General features: G+C 39.5%; 1 protein-coding gene across 3 annotated transcripts; it reads left to right on the top strand.

The window, feature by feature from the left end:
• The first annotated feature begins 8,810 nt into the window (after positions 1-8,810).
• LOC103703817 (uncharacterized protein At1g51745) lies at positions 8,811-18,675 on the top strand. Of its 3 annotated transcripts, XR_005512015.1 has the most exons (5): positions 8,811-9,533; positions 13,500-14,518; positions 16,221-18,034; positions 18,140-18,195; positions 18,279-18,675. XR_005512015.1 is itself a non-coding variant. In XM_008786821.4 (3 exons), exons 1-3 carry the CDS (start codon positions 9,337-9,339, stop codon positions 17,471-17,473), a joined length of 2,469 nt encoding a protein of 822 aa, XP_008785043.2. In that variant the 5' UTR covers positions 8,811-9,336; the 3' UTR covers positions 17,474-18,109. The 3 variants fall into 3 exon arrangements, 1 of the variants encoding a protein (XP_008785043.2); XR_005512016.1 differs by lacking the exon at positions 18,140-18,195; XM_008786821.4 differs by lacking the exons at positions 18,140-18,195; positions 18,279-18,675 and having other exon boundaries at positions 16,221-18,109.
• The last annotated feature ends 8,628 nt before the right edge of the window (positions 18,676-27,303 follow it).

Below are 27,303 nucleotides of genomic sequence, written 5' to 3'. Positions count from 1 at the left end.
ATGAAGGAATATTCTTAGGGTATTCTACAACTAGTAAAGCCTATAGAGTCTTTAATAAAAGAACACTAGTTATAGAAGAATCTATACATGTTGTATTTGATGACTCTAGTGACATCTCCTCTAGTAAGAAAGCCAATCTTGATGATGATATTGAAATACTTGAAGAAAAGATAGATGAGGTGGGATTACAAGATGGTAATCAAAAGTTGATTGAAGGAGAATCATCAAACCAAGAGCCTATAGTGGATCATGGGCTAACTAAAGCTTGGAGGTATGCTCACGGGCATCCTAAGGAACTAATTCTAGATGATCCATCACAACCGGTTAGGACTAGAGCATCTCTTAGAAATTTGAATAACCATCTAGCTTTTGTTTCACACTTTGAGCCCAAACATATAGAAGAAGCCGAAAATGATGTAAATTGGATAAATGCAATGCAAGAAGAACTAAACCAATTTACTAGAAACAAAGTGTGGGATCTAGTAGAGAGACCTTCTGAATATCCAATAATAGGTACAAAATGGATATATAAAAATAAACTAGATGAAAATGGAATTGTTATAAGGAATAAGGCTAGACTAGTAGCAAAGGGTTATAATCAAGAAGAAGGCATAGATTTTGATGAAACCTTTGCTCCCGTAGCTAGACTTGAGGCGATTAGACTTCTATTAGCATATGCATGCTCTAAGGACTTCAAGCTATATCAAATGGATGTAAAAAGTGCTTTTCTAAATGGATTTATTAATGAGGAGGTGTATGTAGAACAACCTCCTGGTTTTGAAAATCATCAATACCCTAATCATGTGTATAAACTGAACAAAGCGCTTTATGGACTAAAACAAGCACCTAGAGCATGGTATGAGAGACTTAGTAAATTCCTATTAGAACATGAATTCTCTAGGGGAAATGTAGATACAACATTATTTCTGAAAAAGAAAAATAAGGATATGTTATTAGTACAGATCTATGTTGATGATATCATTTTCGGTGCTACTAACAATCGCCTCTGCGAGGAATTTGCTGATTTGATGCAGAGTGAGTTTGAGATGAGCATGATGGGAGAGCTGAACTATTTCCTCGGGCTTCAAATCAAACAATCTGAAGGAGGCATCTTCATCAATCAAGCAAAATATATCAAGGAGATGCTCAAGAAGTTTGATATGGAGGGAAACAAGTCAATCAGCACCCCCATGAGCTCATCATGCAAGTTAGACCAAGATGAATCAGGTAAATCTGTAGATCAAAAACTTTATAGAGGTATGATAGGTTCTTTACTGTATCTTACTGCAAGTAGGCCTGATATTATGTTTAGTGTGTGCATGTGTGCTAGATATCAGGCTAATCCTAAAGAATCACACCTAGCTGCAGTTAAGAGAATCTTTAAATACTTAATTGGAACTAAGAACATAGGGCTGTGGTACTCTAAAGAATCTAGCCTAAACTTAATAGGGTACACAGATTCAGACTTCGCTGGATGTAAGCTTGATAGAAAAAGTACCAGCGGGTCTTGTCAATTTCTGGGAGAAAACCTAATCTCATGGTTTAGCAAGAAACAAAACTCGGTTGCATTATCCACTGCAGAAGCTGAATATGTTGCAGCCGGGAGTTGTTGTGCTCAAATCTTATGGATTAAACAACAATTAGAAGATTATGGCATTAAACAAGATAAAATTCCCATTAATTGTGATAACACAAGTGCCATAAATCTAACTAAAAATCCAATTCAACACTCAAGAACTAAACACATTGAGATAAGACATCACTTCATAAGAGATCATGTATTGAATGGTGATGTGTCACTCCAATTTGTGTGTACTGATAATCAATTAGCAGACATTTTTACAAAACCCCTAAGTGAAGAGAGGTTTAGTGTGCTTAGAAGGGGATTAGGAGTGATTGATCCATCCTAGTGGGAGTTTCCACTAGATTAATTGATTTTGATGATTAGAATGAGGTTAAAATAGAGTTTCTATGCAGTGATCATCAAATCAGTCCTTAATTAGGTGATTTTCCCTCATTTGGCACGATTATGGCATGGTTTTTAGGTGCGTGCCAAGGTTAGAGACGACTCGAGTAAGTTTCAGAGCCGGCTCCTAAGGGAGAGTCGACTCGCGCATTAGCGGGAGTCGACTCGCAAAGTTGGCAGCTGAGGGGGAGTCGACTCGCACACTGTCGGGAGTCGACTCGAAGTCTACATGCGCTAACAGAGAGTCGACTCGCGCATATTCTGGAGTCGACTCGAGGTCGAGTCGACTCGCGAATCAGGGGAGTCGACTCACAGTCGGGATCCGACTTTTTAACCCTAGGTTTGTCGTTTCGCAAACACTTTTCCTCAAGCCGCCACTGTTCACAAAGCCCTAGAGCCGACTCCTAGGTCATCCCCGATCGTCTCCAAGCCCTTTTTCCGTCGATTCTTCGCCGGACATTGAGTTTCCGCCCGTTCCTAGATCATTTCCGGTCCGTCCCGAGCTTCCTCTGTCGGTTCTTCACCGTCCTCTAGGTATTTTTCTTTCCGTTTAAGTCAAGATGCCTCGTAAGACCGTCGTTAGGAAGAGGTCCCGTCCCGAGGCCGGTCCCGAGCGACGCTCCAAGGCGCGGCACGATCCCGCGAGGCAACCACCTCCGGATCGTTCCCCGCCTAGGGTGGTTCTCGTTAGGCCGTTGGCCGGGAAGGCCGTCACCTCCGGGAGGTTTGTCGATTTCGACTATCTCTCCCGGGAGGGGTTCACCATAGGCGATAGGCTTAGAGCCCAGGGCCTAGAGTACTTCCTCACCTTGGACCTTCCCACCTATCCTGGCCTAGTTCAAGAGTTTTACAGTACCGTCCATCGGAGAGATGGAGGTATCGAGGGTACGGTAGTAGGTGTCCCATTGCGTGTCACAGAGGACCTCATTGCCCATATCCTTCACCTTCCATTAGTAGGGGTGGCTCCCGCACACCCTGAGGATAGAGTTGCGGCCCTTACGGTCGTCTTAGGGCATCCACCTCAGTCCCCCCTAGATGAGGTATCTGCTAGCTCACTTCCTATTGAAGTGAGAATCCTTTTGAGCATTCTGTCCAGGTCCATCTTCCCTAAGACAGGGAGATTTGATTTTGTGAATGAGAGAGACTTAGCTATTATGTCTTATATCCTTCAGGACACCCCGATCAACTTCCCAAAGCTCATTTATAGGTATATGTGTGAGCCCCTAGATAGGCCTAGGCTCTTACTCCCATACGGGATGTTATTCACTCTTCTTTTTAGGCAGTACGAGATTCCCATTCCTGAGAGGAAACCCTCTCGTGCCTTGCGATGGACTGATCGCTTGTGTACGGGGACTATGCACAGGATGGGATTTCGGAAGAGAGAAGGGATCTGGGTTAGGAAGTCTACTCTCACTGCTCAGACCACCAGACCATCACCCAGTCCTGAGCCAGATTCAGACTACCCAGACCTTCCAGACCATCCAGACCTCCCATCCACTCCTCCTGCTCCTACCACCTTTGCCGGACCTTCCTCCTCAGCTACACCATCTATGGAGGTTCGGATTGATCCAGAGCAGCTCCGGGAGCTGCGGCAGGAGATCGTCCGAGATCTGAGGGACGAGCTGCTTCGGGAGCTCCGAGGTGCGGTGCCTGCTCCCACTCCTGCACCCGTATCGTCTCAGTTGGTCCCTTCCTTGACAGCCGTGACTGACATGACGGCTCATGTACGGGAAGAGATCTACAATATCCGGAGTTTGGTCCAGGCCCAGTTCCAAAGCATGAATGAGGTCACGAGCTCCACTCGACAGATGCGAGAGGAGATAGGTCGTGACATGCACACCACCATTGAGGGGGCCGAGCGCTTGTCGAATGTACTCATCGACAAGCTGGACGCACTACAGACATCGGTGACTGGGCTTCAGGCGTCGGTGACAGAGCTCTCCACTACACATAGCAGAGCCACCACGTCTATTATCACGCAGCTCGGACATGTGACAGATGCAGTCACCCTCCTCATGGAGCAGAGCCGATTGAGAGGAGGAGCACCATCCTCGAGAGGAGGTGCCACATCCTCGAGAGGAGGAGCCACACCCTCCAGAGGAGGAGATGCATCCTCGAGAGGGGGAGCCTCATCCTCGAGGAGGCCATAGATGTTTTTGTGTGATGTATTGTTTTACCTTACTTATTGTATGCTCAAATGTATTCACATTCATATCAATACAATGAGTAGACATTTTATCTTCAATTATGTGCCATTTGATGTGCCATTTGTTGATTGTGCCATTGATTGTGTGTGATTACCTCCTTTTTGGTATGATGACAAAAAGGGGGAGAAATATGTATAAAATATGGTAAAATATGTAAAAGGGGAGAAATATTGAAAAAAAAAATGTAAAAGAAATCAATGGAAATAAATAAAACGATAAACTCTTAAAAACACACACAAATTTGTTCTAAGTGGATTCGGTACCTCGAGGCTCATTATCTCTCTTTTGGGGCTCCTAATGGAGTAATCTCCAGAATCTATTCAAGGGATATTCGGAGATTAGCTGAATCCTACTCAAGAACAAATTGACAGATTTTCCCTCTAAAAAGATAAAATTCAGTTCAAAAAAAAACTTCAAAGCATGAAGAGGAAATTCGGAAAATCAAAATATAGTTGAATGCATATGTTGAGGGGGAGAATCTGAATTTTAATCAAGCTAAATCATTAATGACATATAAGCCAAACAATTGATTGCATAATATGAAGGCTTATATAATTCCAAATGAAAGGGGGAGCTTTAACTCCGAAATTTAATGTTTCACTCCTTTCAAACTTGGATAAATTAAATTATCAGACATTTGAATTCATTTATGGATTTTACTTCATACCAAATCTCCCTTTTGCAGCCGGTCTCGCTCTGTCAGCTCGGCGTGTAGCTCTTATTCCTGCTGTTGGGATTCCTGCAGTTAAGGTTTTATGAGCAATTCATTTTACATATACTCAAAGTTTTGTCATCATCAAAAAGGGGGAGATTGTGGAGTGATTGATTAAAACCCCATTTGATTTTGATGAGCTCAAAGCATTTGAGTATATCTTGTGATTACTAATGAATTCAATTGAGTGTTTCAGTGAAAAACCTGTCCAAGTGTCTCTAGACTTGGTTCATAGTATATTGGTTAAGTTAAGAAGTCTGCTGAACCAAAGTCTGAGACTCGAGTCGACTCCCGAGTATCACGAGTCGACTCCAAGCGTATCAAGTTCACTGGCACGAGCTCGAGTCGACTCCAGATTAGTACGAGTCGACTCCGACTGAGAATAGAAAGAAGAACAGAAAGCTTCATCTCAGAACCTGTCAACGAGTCGACTCCTGAAGTGCGCGAGTCGACTCCAATGTTCACCGAGTCGACTCCAGGGAAGTAAGAGTCGACTCCAAGCAGTCACAGGCAGAAAAGTCAGAGAGCAGTTTTCGGGTCTGAGATTCGAGTCGACTCCAGTGGAACGCGAGTCGACTCCGATGGTTGGCAGGTCGACTCCAAAGAAAGCATGAGTCGACTCTCAGAGGAACACAAGGAAAAAGTCAGAGAACGATTTTCGGACTCTGAGATTCGAGTCGACTCCCGCAGTACACGAGTCGACTCCGAGACTGAGCGACCATCAACAGACAGAAGACCATGTTACTGCCTCTGAGATTCGAGTCGACTCACAGACAGCTCGAGTCGACTCCAAGACAAGCTACACGTCAAAATGCAGAAGACCAACTTTCGGAAACTGAGAGCCGAGTCGACTCCAAGGAGGTTCGAGTCGACTCCAAGACTGGATGAGCCAAACAACAGAGAATCGAGAGTTCGGGCTCTGAGATTCGAGTCGACTCCCAGGACAGTCGAGTCGACTCGAGTGGACAAAATTCAAATTTGGATCCACGGACTTCAGTGGATGAGCCGACTCCAAAAATTGCCAGGTCAACTCCAGAAGTTGGCGAGTCGACTCCAGGTCAAGACGAGTCGACTCCCAGTCAAGACGGCAACTTTAATTCAAATTTGGAACAGTTGCCGAGTCGACTCCGGAAAAGCGTGAGTCGACTCCTGCTACAGCCGAGTCGACTCCTGATCGCGCGAGTCGACTCCAACCCACCAACGGTCATATTGTCAGGCTGCGCAGAGTGTGCAGAACGGCCAGAAAAAGCAGAGTAACGGCTAGTTTCCGTGGGGGTTGGCTTAAATAGCCACAGAGGACTGTAGCAAGGCAGAGAACAGATATTCCACTCCAAGCATTCAAGTTTTCAAGCTCTCCAAGTGCTCTTAAACGAAAAAGGGGAGATCTGCATTTACTGCTCCAACAACTTCTTCCCAACAATCAAAGCTTCCTCCTCCTGCATTCAAGTCGACCACTCTTTCAAGAGGAGACCGGAGTTCCAGAAGCCATACCTCTTCACCAGCTTAAAAGCGTTTGAGGGCTTCTAACTCCTTTACGATTATATTGTCTTAAATCTGCTTTTTGAGCAGCTATTTTCTGTTTTCTTCTATCTCTTGTATTTACTTGATTCAATCGGGGGATTGAATCAAGGGGTTTAAGGTTGGTTGGTGAGCCAAGTTAAAACCAACGTGTGTAAGGGTTTGATTGTGAGCCCGGGAAAACAATCGGGGTTGGTTCTAGTCGGTGAGCCTGGAAAAACCGACCGAGTTCGTTGTGAGCTCGTAAAACAACAAGTTTGGTTGTGAGCTTGTAAAACAACCGGCTGTAATCCAAGGGGGTTATAGTGAAATTCCCAAGTGAGACTTGGGAAGTGGACGTAGGAGCAAGGGTTAGCTCCGAACCACTATAAAACTTTGTGTTTGTAGTGCATTGTCTCTCATCTCCTTCCCCGCACATTACTCACAGCACTAGGCTTTAATTAAATAACTTGCTATAGTTTTTAATTAATCATCCACAAAGTTTTAATTAGTCAAATTATATTAAAAACCCAATTCACCCCCCCCCCCTCTTGGGTTGTCTATCTGGGCAACAAATGCTTAGGGTAGAGTTACACACCCATGTATAGGGTTGGAAGTGGGCTGGGCCGGGCCAGGCTATATCTCTAGCTGAACCCAGCCTGAATATTTTTTCGGGATTCAAACTAGGCTTAGGCTCAAAATTTTTTGGTTAATCCAGGCTCGAGCCCATTTAAGCCAAAAATAGGTCCGACCCAAACTCAATTGAAGTTTAATATTTCATAATATTGCTTCATAAGAAAATGAGCTAGTTAAAAATTAAGCTCTCTCCTATATTATAAATAAATGATATATGATACATTATTCTCAGCTAAATCTATTTTAATTTGATCTTTACTTCTTCATTATTCTCTCCAAATAACAACATAAAAAAACAAATTTGAGTTTTGTTTCGGGCCTTGTTTGGGCTTGAGCTCGGGCTCGGGCTTAGCCCAGGCAGGCCAATGACGTCCCTAAGCCTAGCCCAAAAAATAAAATGGCTCTATATTTAAGCCAAAATCTAGTTTAAATTCTTTCGGACCTAGCCCGAAGCCTGGCTCGAGCCTATTTTCAACCCTACCAATGTGTTACTACAATAAGAGTAAATACTGGTAGAACTAGAATCAAGCATGCATAATACACATAAAAGACCATCGATCATTAATTTATACTTCATGTAGTCTGTGAGAAATATAATGATTCAGAAATATGTTGGCGGATTACTAGAATTTGCTGTTAAGATTCGAAATAGGTGAACTTCAAATCCATTCCTTTGTCTGACCACTATTTTATTTAGCCCTTAAATAGTTTGCATTTTACATAGTTAGGCCAATATTTTGCAAATAATTACCCTTGTTTTGCTCATAATTGACCTACCCTTATACATTGTCACATTTATTCTATATAGTTTTTTATGCAAATGTGTATAAGGTTAGGAACTCAATACAAAATATGAGTCTAAATCAAAAGGTGAGGATAAAATTTTCGGTCAATAAAGATTAAACATAAATTAGTTGTCAATCCAAAAAGCAAACCTTAGTTATCCCATGAAAATATTTGTAAAAGTGGAGCTGTGCCTAGGTGGAGACATGCTCTGTTTATAATAGTAGATAATAATATTCTTTCTTATAGTAGAGAGCATATATTAGTAGAGATAGTAGAGGTATATTAGATATATGCTCCATTTATTGAATTCTTATTTTAGGCATAAAAATAAGAGATATTAATTAAAAATTCTAATCAGACTAATATGTCATAACCATACTTTTCACGTGCATTAGATGTGCGAAATTCTGTTATGGTTTAAATGACATGGTTTACGGGTTAGTTAGTCGGTCGACCCGGTCCGAGTGATCAAGTTTTGAACCATGGGTTCAAAACCATGCGCTCCACCGTTCTCCTCTTCTTTCTTATCTTTATATGCTTCTTGTCTTGCCGTCCCTTCTCCTCCAGCTCGTGCGTCCGCTTACTAACTCTGGAAATAGATCGAACCGAGTCGGAGACTCAAAACCGGTTCAGACCAACCGGATTGAAAGCAGACCGAGCGTAAACCGACCAATACAACTCGTCAGATTCCGGTCCTTTGACGTCCCTGCCGACCCACATTCAGACAGACCCCCGTAACGGACCCCCCGCTACCCGTCAGATTGCGATCCAACCGTCTGAAACCAACTGTCCCAATATGGCGTTCCCTCGGACGCATCGACTTCCCAATCTTATTACACGTGGCCCCACCTGAACTACCCAACTTCTCTCCACCCGATCTTCATCGCACGGTTAGATGTGGAATGTGTTTTAACTTATCTTGTTCCTAGAGAGCACCATACGTCGCCTTCCGGCCAAGTATTTAAACCGGACTCGTCCGGTTCGAGAGAGCTCGTGTTTTATTACCACAACCCTCGGAGAAAGAGAGGAGAGAGAGTGAGGGGGGTTCTGGTCACCGTCTTTGTCTATTTATTATTTATTTTATTATTTCCGGAATCCTGCGAGAAAAACGAAAAAACCGAGAAAAATGGGAGAAAAACCGGAATCTTAGGCGGAGATCGTCTTCGATTCGTCGGCGGAGGACAACGCAGGAGATCGAGGTCGGGGAGCAGGCGGCGGAGGAGAGGGAGAAGCGGCAGCGGCGATGGTGGTGTAGATGAAACCCTAGGGAGAGTGAAGGAGGGGAGGACGGCGAAGGATGAGATCTTCTTTCTTGTGAATGGAAACCGTAGGCCGGAACGGCAGCGGCCTCCTGACCGGATCCGCGGGCACCTCGCGAGACGATCCACCGGCGGCATTGGGCTTCGGCGCTTGCCTTCTCCGGCGGCTGACGGGATCCCCTCCGCCACGGGATCGGTGGTTTGTAGGGTTTTAATCGGTTCTTTTTTCCTTTTCTGTTTGATTTTTGTGGGGTGGGTTCTGGGAGGGAGGGGATGGGGATATCCGACGGCGGAGAGGGAGGAGGGATCGGCGTGGACTGCTCGGTGGGGACCATCGTCTGGGTGCGGCGGAGGAACGGCTCGTGGTGGCCGGGGAGGATACTCGGCCCGGATGAGCTGTCGGCGTCTCATCTTATGTCGCCGAGATCAGGGACGCCGGTCAAGCTCCTCGGAAGGGAGGACGCAAGCGTGTGAGATTCTCTTTGCCTTTTTTGGGTTTTTCTGAGTTCTTTTGGATTTTCCGAGATTTTCCGATGCGTGCTGGGATTTGAATATCTGAAACTACGATAATCTTTAATCCGCAGTATGTTTGATTTAACACTTACTTAATCCTTTCCATCCGTATATTTTGATTTTTCTCTTGAAGTTCTGGAGAACACTCATTCTGCTATAACACAATGGGAATATTATGGCATGCATCCACAATTGCTCTTTAAATTGATGCAGGCATGCACTAATCTCGTTTCCGATTTTTTCACTTTTATGGTACAATGGGAGTTCCTTCTTTCATGTATAATAAGCAGAGCTTATATTTGATTTTTAAAACTTTTAAAAATAAAAAACATAACTGCTAACGTGGTCTTCCAAGCACACTCAATAATAGGTGATTCTCAAGTCTGTCCGAACAATCTAGCCTCTTGATTAGTTTGGTGCTTATTTGATAGCTTTATAGATACCAGCAAATGGCTGCATGCTGAAGTCCTGCATCCAGATATTGTATGTTGGGAAAGCTAACATAGAGTAAATTTCAGAATTGAATTGTCCGATCATTTCTTCCCAATGGCAGTGATCAGACATAATTTGGTATAAGTGTTTAACTGTAGTTAAATGAATAAGAACATGTTATGAAAATATGGGAACTGAAACTTTGGTTCAGATTGGAAATCTACCTGAAACTCCATGCATGGTTTTCATGGTAGATGGAACTATAAAGAGTCTAGCTTTTAGCAGGGAATGAGACACCACTAAAATCAGCCAGGTACTATTTGATATGCTGTCCAGATTTATTTTCTTTATTATTAAATTGAGTCCATAGGTGGATATACATTGCAGAAGCCATACAAATTTTTTGAAATGCAAACCTCAGTAGAATATTTAAGTCCTAGGGTATGAGTACCAATTATGACAGCACATATAACAGTTGGTTATCATATTTCTTATGGTGTCTGTTGGCTTTTGATCAGCGTGGCCTACAATGCTATATGAGATCTAGACCTGGAAACTATTTTTGCCTCTGATCTGTGTCACATGTAATATTATTGATCTCGACCAGACTTTTCAATTCAACTTGAAATGGAAATTGTGTACATTCTGTTCAGCTTGATAGTTAAATCTTTCAAAGCAAAACCATGCAAATTACTTTTATTAGGAGGATCTCAGGATCTCAACCAATAGAGTGGCAAGGAAAAAAAGGGATTATTGGGTCTCCTTCATCCACATATTTTTTAAGTTTATTAAATTAATTACTAAATTAAGGTTGTTGTGAAATCCTAGCTTAATATTTAACATTACTTGTATGTTCCTGTCATTGTTTAGAAGACTGCAGGTGGGAGATGGGTGGGTAGGGGATTGTTTAGTGCCTAGGTGTTAGATTGGCACCCAAAGTTCAAGGTGGTCCTGTGCATTAAAAAATACAAAAAAAAAAATGAAATATGAGGAGATCCCTTAAAATTTGGAAGATAATACCCACTAAAAGTTGTCATATACTAGTGATAAATCTGAAGGTAGGACAATACCCAAAGCATTAAAAGAATTAAACTGAATATTATAATGAACTAGGAGATGATATGATATCATGATAACTCAAGGATGGGACAATAGATGAGAATAGCATTAAAGGTATGAAAAGAATATAAGCTAATAGATGAACTAATGAGATTATCAACTATACCCATTTGTTTCCTAATCTTCATAGTTGGCCCAACTGCAGGGTAGCTGCTGCTCTCTATGATAGCCCCACTGCTATTGTTAAGTAGCTCCCTCTCTCTCTCTCACTCACTCTTGTGGGTGGGGGTGGGGAGGGGGCAGGGTAGGAGTTGGGTCAGGGGGCTGAACATTATGTCGAGTTTGGCAGGCAGGTCATGATGAGCTAATAATAGCCATTGTTCAATTTCATAGATATATTTGATGTTTTCTTGGACAGACTAACACTAGTTAGTTTAAATTTTGGGTTGACCTGTAATGATTATGAATGAGACTGCTAAGATCTGAATTTGATTCAATGAAGGTAATAAATTCAATTTTACAAGAGGTTTGAGTTCTTAATGATTTTTAGGCAATTATATTTTTTGAGACAGCATATACTGCCACTCTAGTACTTTGTACAAACATTATGGGGTAATTTGATAGCAGGCAATCAATCTAAGTGCACCTCATGTCAGTTTTGTGGTAGCCTTGTGTTTTCAGATGTCATGTGCATTACAAGATTCGAATTGTAAAGTTACCTGAGATGCTGCTTATTTTTTTGTATTTTTGTTTGCTTGTTGAGTTTTCTTTGGTTATATTCTTGCCCTACATTTGTGATCATGTTATATATAGATGGAATTACCTTATCTTATGATGCCAACATCATTGTCACAGTGTTTAAAGTTTGCTCTTCGGACTAAGGTGATACTGGCCTTAACCTGAGCACCTATAAGTTGGATTATTTTGTGGCTGGATTTCTGAATACCTGTACCTTCCTTAATAGTTTGTTATCTTTCTTATCTGTTAGCTAATGGTATCTTGATAACTCATGATGTTAACAATAAGGACATCTTTATTGACTGATTGCATTATGGATGCTTTTTGGTTGGTTAAATCTTTAATTGGTGTAGGGGAGATGGTTTGGTAGTGTTAGGCAGGTTCATGCCCTTTTGATGGATTTGTTTATGTAATTTCAATTTTTAGGGGTCTTTGATTTAACAGCTGTATTGCTGATTGACCATGTGGGCACAACCATCTTGATTGTGATTGTAGAATGATGTTGGAGCACATGATTGCCTGATAGGAATCTTCCATTGCATTTCTTTGGGAAGAACTAAATGGTGTTTAAAAATGGTATAGCTTGCAGGCCTGGTTAACATATCTGATAACAAAGTGTTTTAGGTGGAGCTTTAGTGTGTGTGTGTGTGTTTTTTTTTTTTTTTTGGGGGGGGGGGGGGGGTGGAGCTGGTTGTTAAGTCTATTTTTGTATCTTTTAGGGGTGCTAGTTGGCATATCTCTAGTTGTGCTATTAAGTAATTAAGGTAAAGATTTCAGGGAATAGCTGGTGGTGAAGTTTTTCTATGCATTACTAGGGGCTCCAGGTAAATTATGACTTTCTGTTTTTAGTTAGATATGGCTTTGCATGACCAGGGAAATATTCAACAATCTAGGTTCATTTGGAAGTAATTGTACACAAATTAAGCCGGAGTAATATTCAAGCTTGCTTCATCCCGTAATGTTATTATGATTTTCAGCAGTTAGGTATTAACTGGTTCCAGCTCTACAACATTCAGCTTGTTAGGATTGCATTCACCATATGAACAATTGCTACATTATGCATATGTTGAAGACATTTCAATTACCACCTAGGGTCTTTCTGACATTGGTTTAAATCTCTTTCTGGTCTCCTTTGCTTAAGCTTTCTTCTTTCATCTGCTTTTGTCTACTTCCTTATTTTGACTTGTGTAATTCAGCTCGAGAATATCATTTCAAGCAACAGCTGAATCTATTTCAAAAGAAAAAAGAAATTTGAACTGCCTTTTTTATTTATAATGGAATTGACATCAAGATGATAAAATTTATATGTGACGCAGCTAAGATATTTAAGTGCCATCATTCTCATTTTTAGCTTCCATTCTTGCGATGAAAACGAATTTTGGTTGAATGTAGTAGTTTTCAAATATCTGAGCATATATCACTGAATTTTATTGTCTTCTCATTCCTGCATGCATTTGTGGATGTAGCTTCTGCTTCTTAGAGCCATGTGATTCTTGGCAGCTCATTTCTTTGTTATCAATTTCTGTTTATATCATGAAGTTTTTATCTATGCGGCAGCATTGTTGACCAATGAGTATCCAAATATTGCCATATTTTTTTATTTAAATGTCGGAAACAATTTCTTTAAGCAGAAACCTCTATGAGAAATATATTCAACATCTGAATTATTCTTCATGCTGCCATCCTTTTTGCAGGGACTGGTACAACTTAGAGAAATCCAAACGTGTCAAGGCATTTCGATGTGGGGAGTTTGATGCTTGTATTGAGAGGGCCGAAGCTGCACAGGGCATTCCTATCAAGAAAAGGGAGAAATATGCACGCCGAGAAGATGCTATCCTTCATGCTCTAGAGCTTGAGAAGAAGCAGCAGAAGTCAGGGGCTGCCTCGAACAGTATGGCGAATAAACCTTCAGCTATTATGAAAAAAGAATTTGAGAACTTATCTTCAGAATTGTGCATGAGAAATGATGAGCCTCGAGTACATGGTAAATATACAAGCCACAAGCCTCAGATGCTTTCAAGAAGAGCAGGTTTGTCCCATGAAGAAGATAATATTGGAAATCCCATGTATTTAGACAAGGGAAAAAATAGTAACCAATTTGTGTTTGAAGAGGATATTCCTGAAAATGTTCCTAGGATGAGAGGTTTGCAGGATTTTGGCCTTCGAATAGCTCCATCAAAGAGAAAGCTGTCTCAGTCTGTTGACAATCACATGGATATTTCTAATGCTGGGCATACAGTGGGAGTTGCCAGTCATGGTGGTAGCAGCAAAAATTCCTTCCCCAATAAAAAGAAAAGATCACAGGGGGGTATGGTTGAGGAGTCGCTTGTTAAAAAACGTGATAGGCGTCGACCACTTAATCAGGTTTTGCAGAGTAGTCCAAAATTAACCGCTCCTCATTCTTTTCAGCCTGATCATGATAGTGGTGTTGTTTTATTGCACGGAGAAAAGGACCATATGGCTAGTATATGTCGGGCAAGAAGGAGCAGATGCATCTATCTACCTGCTGATTCAAATGACTCTCTTGATCATGGTGGATATCCTTCTGAACAAACACCAGCAACACTGTTTGGAAGGGACAACTGCCTTGAGCACCCTGCTACTTCAACAGATGAATATACATCTTCTGAGCTGATGGAAGTAGATGACTCTGATTTTTCTGGAAAGGCATACCTTGAAACTGATGTTGAAGAGGAGGCTGATCTGTTAGAAGGTACTGGCATGATTTTTGCTTTTCATTATGTTAACAGATTTTTTTTCATCATAGCAAGTTAACATCTTATTTTTAAAGTAGTAGCACCTTGCTTTTCTGATAGTTTTTGTTTCCCATTCTCTGTTGTGGCTGGATTTTTGTGGTATTTAAGCCTGTAACATAACAATCTTAATGTTTGCTGTAGGAAAAAAAATGCTTCTGCTATCGTACTAATCGTAGTGTGCCCCCCTCAGTTGGAAAGCCAAACATGTAGAATTTGGTGCCACGTGCAGTCTTAAGATGGCTCTTCATGTTGCTCATTTACTGCTGTAAGAATTGATTGAAATAAAATGATTAGGCAGGATTGATTTAGCGCCCCTACATTAATTAAGAAACAAAACATGCACAATTTGATGGCAGATGCACCTTCAGGATGGTTTTGTTTGTTGCTCATGTAATTCTATGAGAGTTGATATATATGATCAGGAAGGATACATTAACATGATTAAGCAAGAAATATAGCTGATTGTTGAGAAAATTATTTTTTTTAAAAATGGCGTTTTGACTCATCTTTTAGCTTCAGTTGACTTAGTTGGGCAATTGGAATTGAAAATAGTTTGTCATTGTCTTGTTGTGAAAGAAAAAAATGCTCGTTTGTTTTGGTTCCTTCCATTAGCTTACTCAAGAAGTCCAAACATTGTAAAGTTTGATAATCACAGAGCTTCAAATTTGGTTTTAGTAACTTTTGAATTGTGTTGCAAGAAGTCTCTGGGATGACAGGGAAAAAATTATCTGTGAAATTGTTGAGACTATTTTGTCTGTTGTGTATTCTTGGAGTATAGTTATGGTTTTGGAACATAGTTTTTTCAGGCATTGCAAACAGAGGATGTTTTTTTTTTAAAAAAACAGCTTTATCAGCCTTACAAGTAATGATACTTTAGCAACTCAATCACATTTATGCATGCAACTTATAAAATTTTTAAATGTTAAATAGCGGACAACCCTTGCTTGTATCTTGCCTGCTTGTGTGCTTTTTGAAAAGGAAATAAGGACAACTAAAATGGAGGGTTTAAAAACCTTAAATCACTTAGCTTAGGAGATGAACCAAATGCTTCACTAGCCCATCAACTTTTTATTTTTCTAAAAGTTCCTTTTTAATGGCATACGTTTAGGTGGGAACCATATAGAAGATGAGATGTGCATATGGGTTTCAGTCAACCTATGGAATATCACTCTAGAGGTCCAGGTGGCTGTCGTGGTGTGAGAGGGAGAGGGTGGGGGGAGAGGCCTTTGAAACAATATAAGATGGTTATATATACTCTGGATTTCATTCTTTTGATATTCTCATGTAACATTGGTTGTTTTTTTCTGAATTTTTAGAAGTATTTTCCGGGAAAAACTGCTTAACGTAGTGCAAGAATTACTAAAGCTGCTGAAATCAAAATTATATTTTACAATCTATTAATCCCTTTAGTTTTGCAATCTGTAATACTGGAGTTTCGCAGAGCCTTTGTGGTGCATTAATTTCAATTCTGTATTGTATCTTATTATTGTAAATAATTTCCTTTCTGCATTTAATTGTCTTCAGCAGACACCGACTCTTGTTACATTGTTGATGGTCTGAAAATTCCATTATATGCCTCTTGAGTTCCCCCTACGCTATTTGATCTTGAAACTGTTTTTATCATGTGAGTTACATGTTTTATATTGGTTTTGTTTGCAGATACTACAGTGTCAGGAGCGAAAGGCTGTGAGCCCTCTGCATATCAAGTTTCTGAAAAATTCACAAATGTGGACGATAATGAGGTGGCCCTTTCTAGTTTACATCCTCAGGAGCACACTGCAGATGTTTCTGCTGAGATAGGAGTCTCCAAATGGCATATGAAAAGGAAACGCAACATTCGTAATATAGCAAAGCGCAGTGGTTCTGTAAGAGGGACAACATATGAAAACAAGGGAAGGGAAGCTTCTAGCCAGAGGACTTCAGTACGCGACTTCTACCATAAAAGGGAGTTTAACTATGCTCGTGATGAAGTTGATTTGATTGGTAAGGATGTGGGTGGTGCAGAATTGACTGGGTATGGTAATCGAAGATATTCCTCTGTTCTGAAAGCAGCCAGAGATCGTGGGAGAAGTCACATTAGCTTCAAAGATTCTGACAATGATTCTCATATGATTTCCCCATCAGTCTGGAAATCTGGAGGCCCATATCATGTGGCTCGTAGGGCATACCAGGAAGATTCTGACGAGTGTTATGAGACAGTTTATGGTGCTCGTCTCAGTGACAGGACGAGGCCTATGCTGTTTGATGTGGATTTGAAGGTTCAAGCAAGTTATCAAGGTGAGCATGTTCCTCTGGTTTCTCTGATGAGCAGATTGAATGGCAAAGCAATTATAGGACACCCTGTTCAAATTGAAATACTCAAAGATGGTTCCACTGATCCACTTGTTTCTAGAAATGTTTTTGGTCTGGATGAAAATACAGCATGCCCACCTGTCTGGAGGACTGCAAGAAGAACTGCCATGCAACGAGTTCCTCGTTCTAACCCATCAGCCTTGGATGGTGAAGATGCTGGTGGTCTTCAATATAGAGACAGAGAAAGCAAACCTCCACTTAAGAAATATTCTGGTCATTTCAATCAACAGGCCAAGTTGGTGAAGAAGAGTATCTCTCAGGCCCGCCAGCCAGCATTAGGGAAGTCCCAGAAGAAGAGTTCTAGAAGAGCACCTCCATCTAGTCAGAAAACTAGAACTCTATCTTCTATTGGAACTGAATCGAAGTTCAGTGGTGAGAACAGGGGTGCAAAACCTGTTCCGGGTATTAGTATTTTGGGTGATTTGATTAAACCAGAGGGGACAGTGCCTCTGGTCACATGTGTCCCTGTGAAGGTGGCCTTTAGTAGAATTCGTGAAGCAGTAGGGAGGTCATCTTTGGCTGATCGTGTATGGGTGGCCAGTCCAGCTGTGAAGGATTAGTCTAGTTGTAGATGGCAATTTTGGCCACCCTTTGCTTGCAAAGCCTCATGTACAATTAAAAGTTTACATATCAAATTTTCAGTAAAAACATTTATCATTAGGTAGGTGATGCAAGTCTCTCCAAAGCTTAATCCGGTGATTCTGTTTCACCAATGCCTTGCAACTGAACCTGATAGGCTGGTGTACAATGTATCATGGCAATCATATGTTTCTATTCTGATGGAGATGGCGACTTGTGTAGTTGGTCTATCATGGCAGGGTGCTCCAAAGTACAGCATGTGTTGCTGATCTGGTATTTCGACCTTTGGGTTGGCTGACTTGAATCTCTGTAAAGTGCTAACTGCACATTTAGCATATTAGCTGGTTCTGCCTTTTGATATACATATATACCTGATAGATACCAGTTTAACTTATTGCCATTGTCTAGCTGCTTCAAGTGTGTACTGGGGTCATCATTGAAGAAATGGGCCGAATGTTAGCTATTTGCATTTGTTACCCTGTCGAAGAATCTTCTTTTCTGCATAAGAGGGACTGTTGGAAAATCTTGTACTTCTGCTTCAGGTTCGTCCTCGTGTACATAAACTTTGTTCTGTTTGTTTGTTTGTTATATGATAATAAGATGATCACATTAACTCTCTTTCCTTTTTTTAATAAAAAAATTGAAAGGTACAAAATAATGCACAAGGCTTGATGGCAGTGCAGGAGCACCTTGAGTAGGCAATGTAATTAAATTTTGCACTGGTTGGATTGTTTTTTTTTTGTTATTGTAACTTCATTATATTTGTGTTGGATGTTGGTCTCACAGCAATGACCGTCAGGCAAGGCAATGGAACTTGCATTCCAAGCTGGTGGTATTGTCACAAGGAATCTCAGCTAAATTGGCTGCAGCCATGCAGGCAACGTGAGAAGATGAGTCATGATATTGGTTATTGATAATCTTATTTATTTACACTGCTGAAAAATTTGAGGATACCCTGGTCTATTGGTCGCACAGTTGCAGGTGGCCGGAGTAGTAAAATTCTAAGATCAACTTTTAGAAAGGCTGATACATTGCATTGCTTTAGATCTCACTCAGAGATACTAAGTATTTTGTACATGTTCTGCTGATAGGGCACCTATCAGAGGTCCAAACTGACAAAGAACATACTCTTATCATGACTATAATTTTGGGTCAGAATGATGCATGCTCTAGCTTGTCAATATTCGGCAGAATCATGTTTGAATTCAGAAAGGAACAGAAGAGCAAACCAGGGGACTTCTTGTTTTCTGAGTAGAACAAATCATAATCACCCCCTCGTCCTCCATTAAATCCTGATATGCATGCCTTAGATTTGCTCTGAACTATCTAGGAGATCAGTTCTTTTCTGAGTAGAAAGCTCCTTAAAGCTTCACATGGTGTATTATCTCCATCTTCTCCACCATCACCACCTTCAGAGAGGGAAGAACTTAGGCAGTCTTTGGCAAAGAGATGAGGAGACTCACGCATCCCAGAGTCAGCCTGGGAGCAAGCAAGCAGGAAGAGATCAAACATGGGCAATCTTTGGCAAACGACATCATCTTTCTGATCTTCTAATGTCCAATCTCTACCATCAGGTTTTCTGATGTCCAACTAAAATTCGGATGGCTGCAGCGTTTCAAAATCAAAACTCAAACATATAAATTTGTGGGCCTTTCGTTGCTCATAGATTGTTCCATCGAATGTCATATGTAAAGACTTCAGAGATTGGACCTCTCTGGTCGCTACTCACTTGGGATGCTATAAGGTCGGGTCAGGATCCGAGTTTGCTTAAAGCTAGGCCCATACATGTTGGGATTTTGGGTCTACTTTCCGTCATTAAATGATCTCGGATGGAGTCCTGGTTTAAGTAGACAAATATGCGTCGAGCTTGGGTCGGGTGGAGATCGGGCCTAGATACCATCCAGTATCAAATAATATACTTTGGGAGTTAATTAAGCTAAAATTATTCATGATTTGAGAAGTTTATCAATAAAAAATCTAATACAAGCACTTGATGATTAATTCTGTGACAGTGTTTGACTAAAACTTGAAAAATATACTTTACTTAAAATTAAGTATAAACATCCAAATATATCTCAACTTGTTATTACTTTTTATTTTGCATATCACTTTTAGGTTATAGAATAAAATTTATATCAATAGTTTAGATAAAATCAATATTATTTGTATGTAAATATGTATCTATTTATGGATGTACATACATAAAACATCGGGTAATTATGCGAGTTCAAGGTCAGGTCGGGTCTAAAAATGTCAAACCCAAATCTGATGGATGGTTTCAATGGGTCAGGCTTTAGGACCCATACTCAAACTTATTGTTTGTCGGGTCTGGCTCCTAGTGATTGAGGTCGGGTCGGTTTTCATCTAGTACTATGTTTGTGAGTTGGAGTCATAGTTCTACCCTGTATTTGTACTGGCTAGAGAGGATCCGAATCCAAATGATCCAGGGGAAAGTTGGCTCTTAGGCCACCCAATTTAAAGGAAATCAAGGGAAGTTGCAACATCTGCCAATTTTTTTTGTTTTTCTTTTTTCCTTCTAAATTGTCCGAGGAGAAATTAGAGAAACAAGATGGAAAGTTCGACCGTTAGAAATAGTCGGCCTTCCCTTATTTAAAAATCTCTGCTCTCCTCACTACTTTCAGTTCACTAGCCGTTGCAATCTCTCTCTCTCTCTCTCTCTCGCCTTCCATGGATTCAGCTCCTTCGATCAGCCCGTCCTCTGATGAGCGGTTCTGGAGCAAGCTCGGCGACAGGGTGGATTCCATGCTGGAGGAACGAAAGCCAAAACAAGGGATCAAGTTCTCCTCCATTGCCGTATGATCTCCCCAATCATCCCTTCGCTACTTTCCTATTTCCAGTCTCAGAAAATAAATTTCAGGTTTTTGTTCTTTTTCCTTGTAAATTTTCAGTGCGGGGTGGAATCAGAGCGAGGGAGGAGGCTCAGGGAAGACTCGTTGCTTCTGATCAGAGGATTGGACTCCATTGATTCGTCTGTGTCCCAGCTATCGAAAACTTGGAGCGTAGCCCAGCAGGTAAATCTATGAGCTAAGTATCCAGGGGTGTTTCTTCTTTTCACTTTGAAACCAGGTTTTGTAATGTTTTGAGTGGACTGAATTATGCTTTGTTTAGGACCTGGTACCTCATATCTCATCATCTTTAACCTACTGAATTGGGGTACCATCAGTGCTACAAGTGATTTGGGCTTTTAGAGCAGTTCGGGTAGGTCTTGGTATTTTTTTTCTGGGAGGATTATTTGACCTTATGAGTGGAATAATTTCCATATAGATATGATCTTGCATATTTAGGTTTTAATGGTTTGAGTGGACAGAATTATGCTTTGTTTAGGGCCTGGTACCTCATATCTCATCATCTTTAACCTACTGAATTGGGGTACCATCAGTGCTACAAGTGATTTGGGCATTTAGAGCAGTTTGGGTAGGTCTTGGTAATTTTTTTTTTCTGAGAGTATTATTTGACCTTATGAGTGGGATAGATATGATCTTGCATCATTTAGGTTTTTCATTTTGTTGCTGCCACAGATTTTAGATTCATCTTGATGTCTTCAGGCTGATTCTGGTATTATCTGGTGGCACTACTATGATAGGGCTTAAAACTCCAATCTGTTTCTTTGAACGAGAAGCTATTATTGATAATTTAAAGTTCAAAATCACTAAGACTTTGGAATTATGAGTCTGATAGGCACACCAAACCGCAGCATGAGCTAAGATCTTCCATATTGGAGTTCTTTATGTCTGAAATATGAAGTTTTATACTTCCATCATATGCTCATTCAGGCTTTTTTTATTTCCAATAAGCAGAAAAAAAATTGATACAAGTTGTTGCTACACAGAGCCACACAGTGATACACATGACAGTATGTCTACATCCACTGACAACAAAATATGAGCACTTGCAATAGTAGTGGTTGAGTTGTTCTTCTTGTTTTGAAAAGGAAAGGGATAGTCTCGGCTGCACGATAGTGGTTCCTTCTTGCAAAAGGAACTAGCTGATCTGTTCAAATTGTTACCAATTTTGCTCATGAAATTCCACTTCTCCCCTTTGATGTGGAGAAGCTAAATCTCTCTGTTGGGGTCAATTCCTTAATAAGAACGATAAGCATGCAATTGGTCGTTAGCTTCTACTCAAGGGAGACATTTCGCCATGCTGCTTTTGCCAGTTTGATAGTGAAATATGTGGGCTTCTTTTCTAAGCAGTACTGCAATATTACCATGTTCTTGATAACAGGGTGTAGGTGACTTAGCTAGAACTCCACCTACAAAAGTTTTACAAAGAGAAAGCCACAGAGTAGAAGAGGAGGAGCCAAAAGCAAAGAGGCACTGTGGTTCCATTGAGCTTCCAAACAAGAATGAGTTGATTGGCTCTGATACTCATGACTCATGAGGCTATTAGTTCTGATGAATCTTCTGACAAGATTGCAGTGGAGGGTTCTGATGAACTTCCTGACAAGGGAGACAAACAGGCCTCTTCAACTGTTATGAAAAGCAAGAAGCTGGAGAAGGCCAAAGATGTCGGTTATAGAACTTCTACAACTATTTTCTATTTTATGTCTGGTTTGCCTTGAGAACGATATCGTTTTCTTTTATTTTTCTCATCTGTTTCCATGTTTTGCTTTTTGCAGCTTGCAATGTCCTTGACAACAAAAGCAGCTACTCTCGCAAGGGAATTGAAAACAATAAAATCAGTATTATCATTTATGCAAGAACGATGTAGTATACTGGAAGAGGAAAATAGGAGACTTTGAGAAGGATTTGAGAAAGGTGTTGGACCAGAAGAAGATGACCTCCTGGTACTCCTTTTTGATCACTTCTCTTGCTTCCTGTATAACATAATTAGAAACTACCTCACACACTACACTCCCTTGAACTTTCTCAGAAGTATTAAATGCTCATGGAAAAACTCCATGAAATATTTCGAGGTTGTGCAGTATTTTACAAGTCTGATAAGATACAGATCCAACAAAATGACCCTGCCCCACTTCTTTGCATTTCTGGCATGAGTCCTCTCATTTTTCATTCTATAGGAGGAGTACTTTCGTTTCCCTTCCTGTTCCTTTTTGAAACAGGAGTTGACTCCTCAGAATTGGCATGTAACTTCATCAAAAGTGCTTGATATGGGTGTCGGAAGAATAGACGAGAAGTCGGAAGCCTCATCTACCCAACAATGGACAGACCTTACATAACCAATGCTCTTGTGAACCAGTCAGGCTTTCGTGCAGAAAGCAAGCGAAGAAGCTCATTCTCTTTCTGTTTCTGCTTCCGTGCAATCCTGAGACTCTAATTATTTGAATTCCGAACTGTCATGTCAAGATGGTGCAAATAAATGTTTCATATTTGTGTTTCACCTCATATGAGAGAGAAGTGGAAGAAAGATAACCTTTAAAGATTTTACGAAAGGAAATAAATATTAGAAGTGTTCCAGCACAGATTGAACTGAGAATTGTAAGCCCTACAATGTGGATTTCCCTCATTTTTTTCTTCTTTGCAAGGAAAAAAAAAATCCTTCCTCTTTCCTATTTGCATAGTTATAGATGTATAGAGACCGTAACACCACAGGGCAACCTATATTTATATGGGGTCAAGATAAAAGAAAGGAAATAAATATTAGAAGTATTCCAGCACAGATTGAACTGAGAATTGTAAGCCCTACAATGTGGATTTCCCTCATTTTTTTCTTCTTTGCAAGGAAAAAAAAAACCTTCCTCTTTCCTGTTTGCATAGTTATAGATGTATAGAGACCGTAACACCACAGGGCAACCTATATTTATATGGGGTCAAGATAAAAGAAAGCTTCTCCTGAAGAAAATAGCATCAAATTTTTGGGTCAGGATTACTATAGAAGCTCTTCAAGAGAGGAGATGCTTTGTTATGAATTAATATGACAAGTACAAAGGAACTTGAAGAACACTTCCCTTATTGATTTTCTCAAACTGTATATTTACCTTGTTGCTTTTCTTATATAGTGGTGGAAAGATGAAGCGCCATAGCTAGGAAAGGGGAGTGAATTGGTTCTTGGAAATCCTTTGAGTGGGAAGTTCTGTTTTATATAATGGAGTACGAAAAAGTGACTATTTTCATTGATTAGTATAAGGTTTGAGGAGATTGCTTTACCGGATAATTATCAATGTAATAATATATCAGACAATTGTTAAACCTAGGAAGGCATTTAAAGATAATATGGTGTTGCCTTTGAGAGTAGATAATTATCAAATAGGCAATCTGATCCACTGTAGTTTATCTAGCATCTCACGGCTGGTTTTTTGCAGTCAGGAATTTCTATGGCTCCTTTTTTTTTTTTTTTTTTTTTTTTAAGAAATGGCGTTTCTTTCCTTTCCTGATGTGGTAGTGTAAGCTTTAAAGTAATATTCTATTCAAACTCTGTTTTGACAGATTTTATAGCGTATTTTCCGGAATAATGTGGAAGAAGAACTACTTATAAGTTGATCACGGGTGGGCTCAAGTTCAACTTTATTTTGGTGGTGGACCTGAATGTATCTCTAGCATATGTGTTCCTTATCTTCTGAATATGAAAGTAACTCTTCAAGTTTTGCTTTCATGATAGTCTAATTAGAAAACCTTAACTTCTTGAAAGTCATATTGATTCAAGGATATCGACAGGAATGGATGCAAATTCTTATGTTTGGAGAAACTGATGAAAGAATCATGAAAACTTATTGGAAATTAATATGGTTATGAGACAAGTCAATAGTATCAATTTTTTTAGTCATAAAAAGTTTCTTTCATTTTGATGTCTCATGAAAGTAGAAATATCATGCAAACATAATCAAGTCTAATAGGATTGGCAATGCAATAGTATAACTAACTATAATTTAAGATGACTTCTTTGCAAAATACTATGACAGTCAGATAGAGAGAGTTCAAGATGCACTTCCATTAAAGAAAGTGATGAAGGACCTTATCTTCTGTTTCGAAAAGTTTCCTTATCAGAATTAAGCTACTTATGCTGCATAAAGTGTAGAAGTTTTGACAAATAGCTTTTTATGCTCTTCTTTGTATCATGCACCATGAGTCATGACAATTAAAGTCTATCACCTCCTTGACAAGTATCAGGCAACTGCAACGATGCTTAGCTTTGTGTTGAAGGTTTGGAGTTAGTTGGAAATGATATTTGCTGAACAAAGTCATAATCAATTTGAAAGTAATCATGATTTTTTAAGTCTTAAAAGTTAACAAGATTTTGAATGTTCGAAAGTTTGAGGCATTTATAAAGTAGTATGAAACTATTTTCCTAATTGTTTTCCCATTATTAAATGTAAACTTTGTTAAGTGAATTTTTTTTGAAAATATTAATGGAAAAGCTAGTTAGCTTGATTTTCAGGTGGAGAATATTTAATTTGCTTTATTGTGAAATATGTTAGCCTTTGTCGAACAATGGAGAGAACCCAAAAACATCTTCTAAAAGTGTGTGGACTGACTTCAATCTTTATTTGAGGGAAAAGACAACAATGGAGCCACACAACCCATATGTTTCATAGCAACAACTTTATATGAATCTCATCATAGTTCTTGGAAAAGTATACTAAGATCAAGTCCTTAACATGGATATTCATCAATGACTTGATGCCTAGTTTTTTCCTTTCTTGTTTTATTTTTTATTTCACTTACCGTCTTCTATTTTACATTATTTTTTTTTATTTAGTTTATTTTTGGAGGGCACCCACAACCTTACTTATAAGATATGCAAGATTTCTTTTCTCTTGATTGGAACTAGACTTCTCTCCTAGAGGTTACCATTCTTTCTCCACTTGGGACGAGGCCTAGGTTCAAACACTGGGAAGTTTTTCCCAAAACTTTGGCCAATGTATTTTTAATTGGTAGTGCTTCAAAATTTACTCTAAAAGATATTTGTTATTTGTTAGATTTTGTCTAAGAATAAGGAATATTAAAGATGTCTTACAAAAAAAGGTGCACCTAATTCTCTTCTTAATTTGAAAGAAAGATCTTTTATGAGACATTTATATAGGCCAAAAAATGTTATGGATGAGGCTATGAATGTTTTAAGAATGCATAGATAATATTATATATATAGGAATCTGAAGGTTAGCTTCAATACATGATGGGGAACAAAACTAAATTTTATGCAGGGAGCCCTTCAACTTTGAGGATTTATATCAATTTGGTACAAATTCCATTATGGTCCTAAGTGTAGTAAGATTAAATTGTTCCCATCAACTTTTAAAGGCTTGCATTGATTTCCTAGACAATTTTGAAGTTTTGTATTAATACAATGATTAAGATTATTCGTTTCCTCCTATGGGTTAAGAACTTTTCCTTTTTTTCTTGAAAAAGTAAGGCTTTGTTTTATTTTGTCAAAGAATGGAATAAAAGGTCTATGCATAACAAAAGTGCTGGCCATCTTCATATGGAGAAAACTTTAAGGTTATTCGTTTCGTCCCATGGGTTAAGAACTTTTCCTTTTTCTCTTGAAAAATTAAGGCTTTCTTTTATTTTGTCAAGGAATGGAATGAATGGTATATGCATAACAAGAGTGCAGGCCATCTTCTTATGGAGAAAACTTTCCATGGGCTCACACATAAACCACAAGACCTTTAATATAACAGCTAATTGACTATAGCATTGTAAACCTTGGGGAAGTGTAATGCTGCAAATTATCTTTAAGCAGGAGACCTATTTTTTCGGAAGAAAAAGAAAAACTTACCCAACATGTACCCTTAATATCTGGATTTAGATTGCTTGTTTCTTAATTGCCTCTTTTAGATTGAGAAATATCACAATCATGCCTATGATAGTCAGGCTGGCATGGTATGCCTATCATGCTATATCAAGTGCACACTTAGAATGCACTTGCAAAAAAAAATATAGAAATCTATAACCAAGATTTGCAAGTAGCTTTATAAGATACCATACCTTATTCTTATTTCTTAAAAAACTTGAAAATGTTGCAACTAATCTATGAAATCTAGCATAGATATCTTTACTGATTGCAGTAACAAATATAGTGTAGATATTAACAAGACAATAGAGTTCCTATTTGTAATAAAAGACTGCCTCAATTATGTACATATGCAACATGTTTTAGTTTTGTGGAAATGCTGTTAAATTATGAGCAGCTCATATATAGGCAGTGTTGTTATGTACCTTAGGGTACCATGATTTATTTAAATCCCTTGATCAACATAACATGTTGATTTTTGATCATTATCTTGTCCAATATATAAATCAGGATTTTAAAACCTTTTAACAATGGAACAATAAGTTCATCCGGCAAAGAGTTTTTGAGTCATTTAGAATGGGAAAAATTTCAAGTTACTACTATATAGCTTAAAATGGAGAAGCAGGGTAAGAGCCCATACTCTACATGCTGGCCTCAATTGATATGTATCATCAATAAGCATGATTCTGGGCTAGAACAGATGATATAGAAGTATGCACCATTGTACGCTTGTACGTTGCTAATAATGCGGCATCATAATAGGTGCTACTGGGAGGGTACGGTATGTATGAGCACATCTATACTTGTTTAAATCTTCGTCTTGTAATAGCACTAGGTCTTATAAACTCCTATAGGAAAGAATATCTAGGCTTGTCCAGGATTTGTAATTCAGTGTTCTTTGAGATGTTCCTTTGACATCATTGCCACTTGCTCATGCATCAAGGGCCACATCCTTTAGTGTTGCTAGCTTTTCCAAAAGCTTTTCTACAATTCCTAGCCAAGTCAATTTTTTTAGCTATTTCTTAACCTTGTAACACAAATAAGAATCATTGTTTCATCTGTTCATCCTCAGATATTTTTGCACATGCTACTTATAACC

This window comes from Phoenix dactylifera, chromosome 5 (genome assembly GCF_009389715.1).
Source record: "Phoenix dactylifera cultivar Barhee BC4 chromosome 5, palm_55x_up_171113_PBpolish2nd_filt_p, whole genome shotgun sequence".
Classification (NCBI taxonomy): Eukaryota; Viridiplantae; Streptophyta; class Magnoliopsida; order Arecales; family Arecaceae; genus Phoenix; species Phoenix dactylifera.
The sequence above is the reverse complement of the archived record's forward strand: the minus strand, read 5'-3'. Positions and strand labels throughout refer to the sequence as shown.

What these genes read in the sequence shown, in the direction of transcription:
- LOC103703817 (XM_008786821.4), top strand. Translation starts at nt 9,337, where the DNA reads ATGGGGATATCCGACGGCGGAGAGGGAGGAGGGATCGGCGTGGACTGC. An exon ending in GGAAGGGAGGACGCAAGCGT is followed by an intron (nt 9,534 to 13,499) that starts GTGAGATTCTCT and finishes TCCTTTTTGCAG; the next exon opens with GGACTGGTACAACTTAGAGA. An exon ending in GGAGGCTGATCTGTTAGAAG is followed by an intron (nt 14,519 to 16,220) that starts GTACTGGCATGA and finishes TTTTGTTTGCAG; the next exon opens with ATACTACAGTGTCAGGAGCG.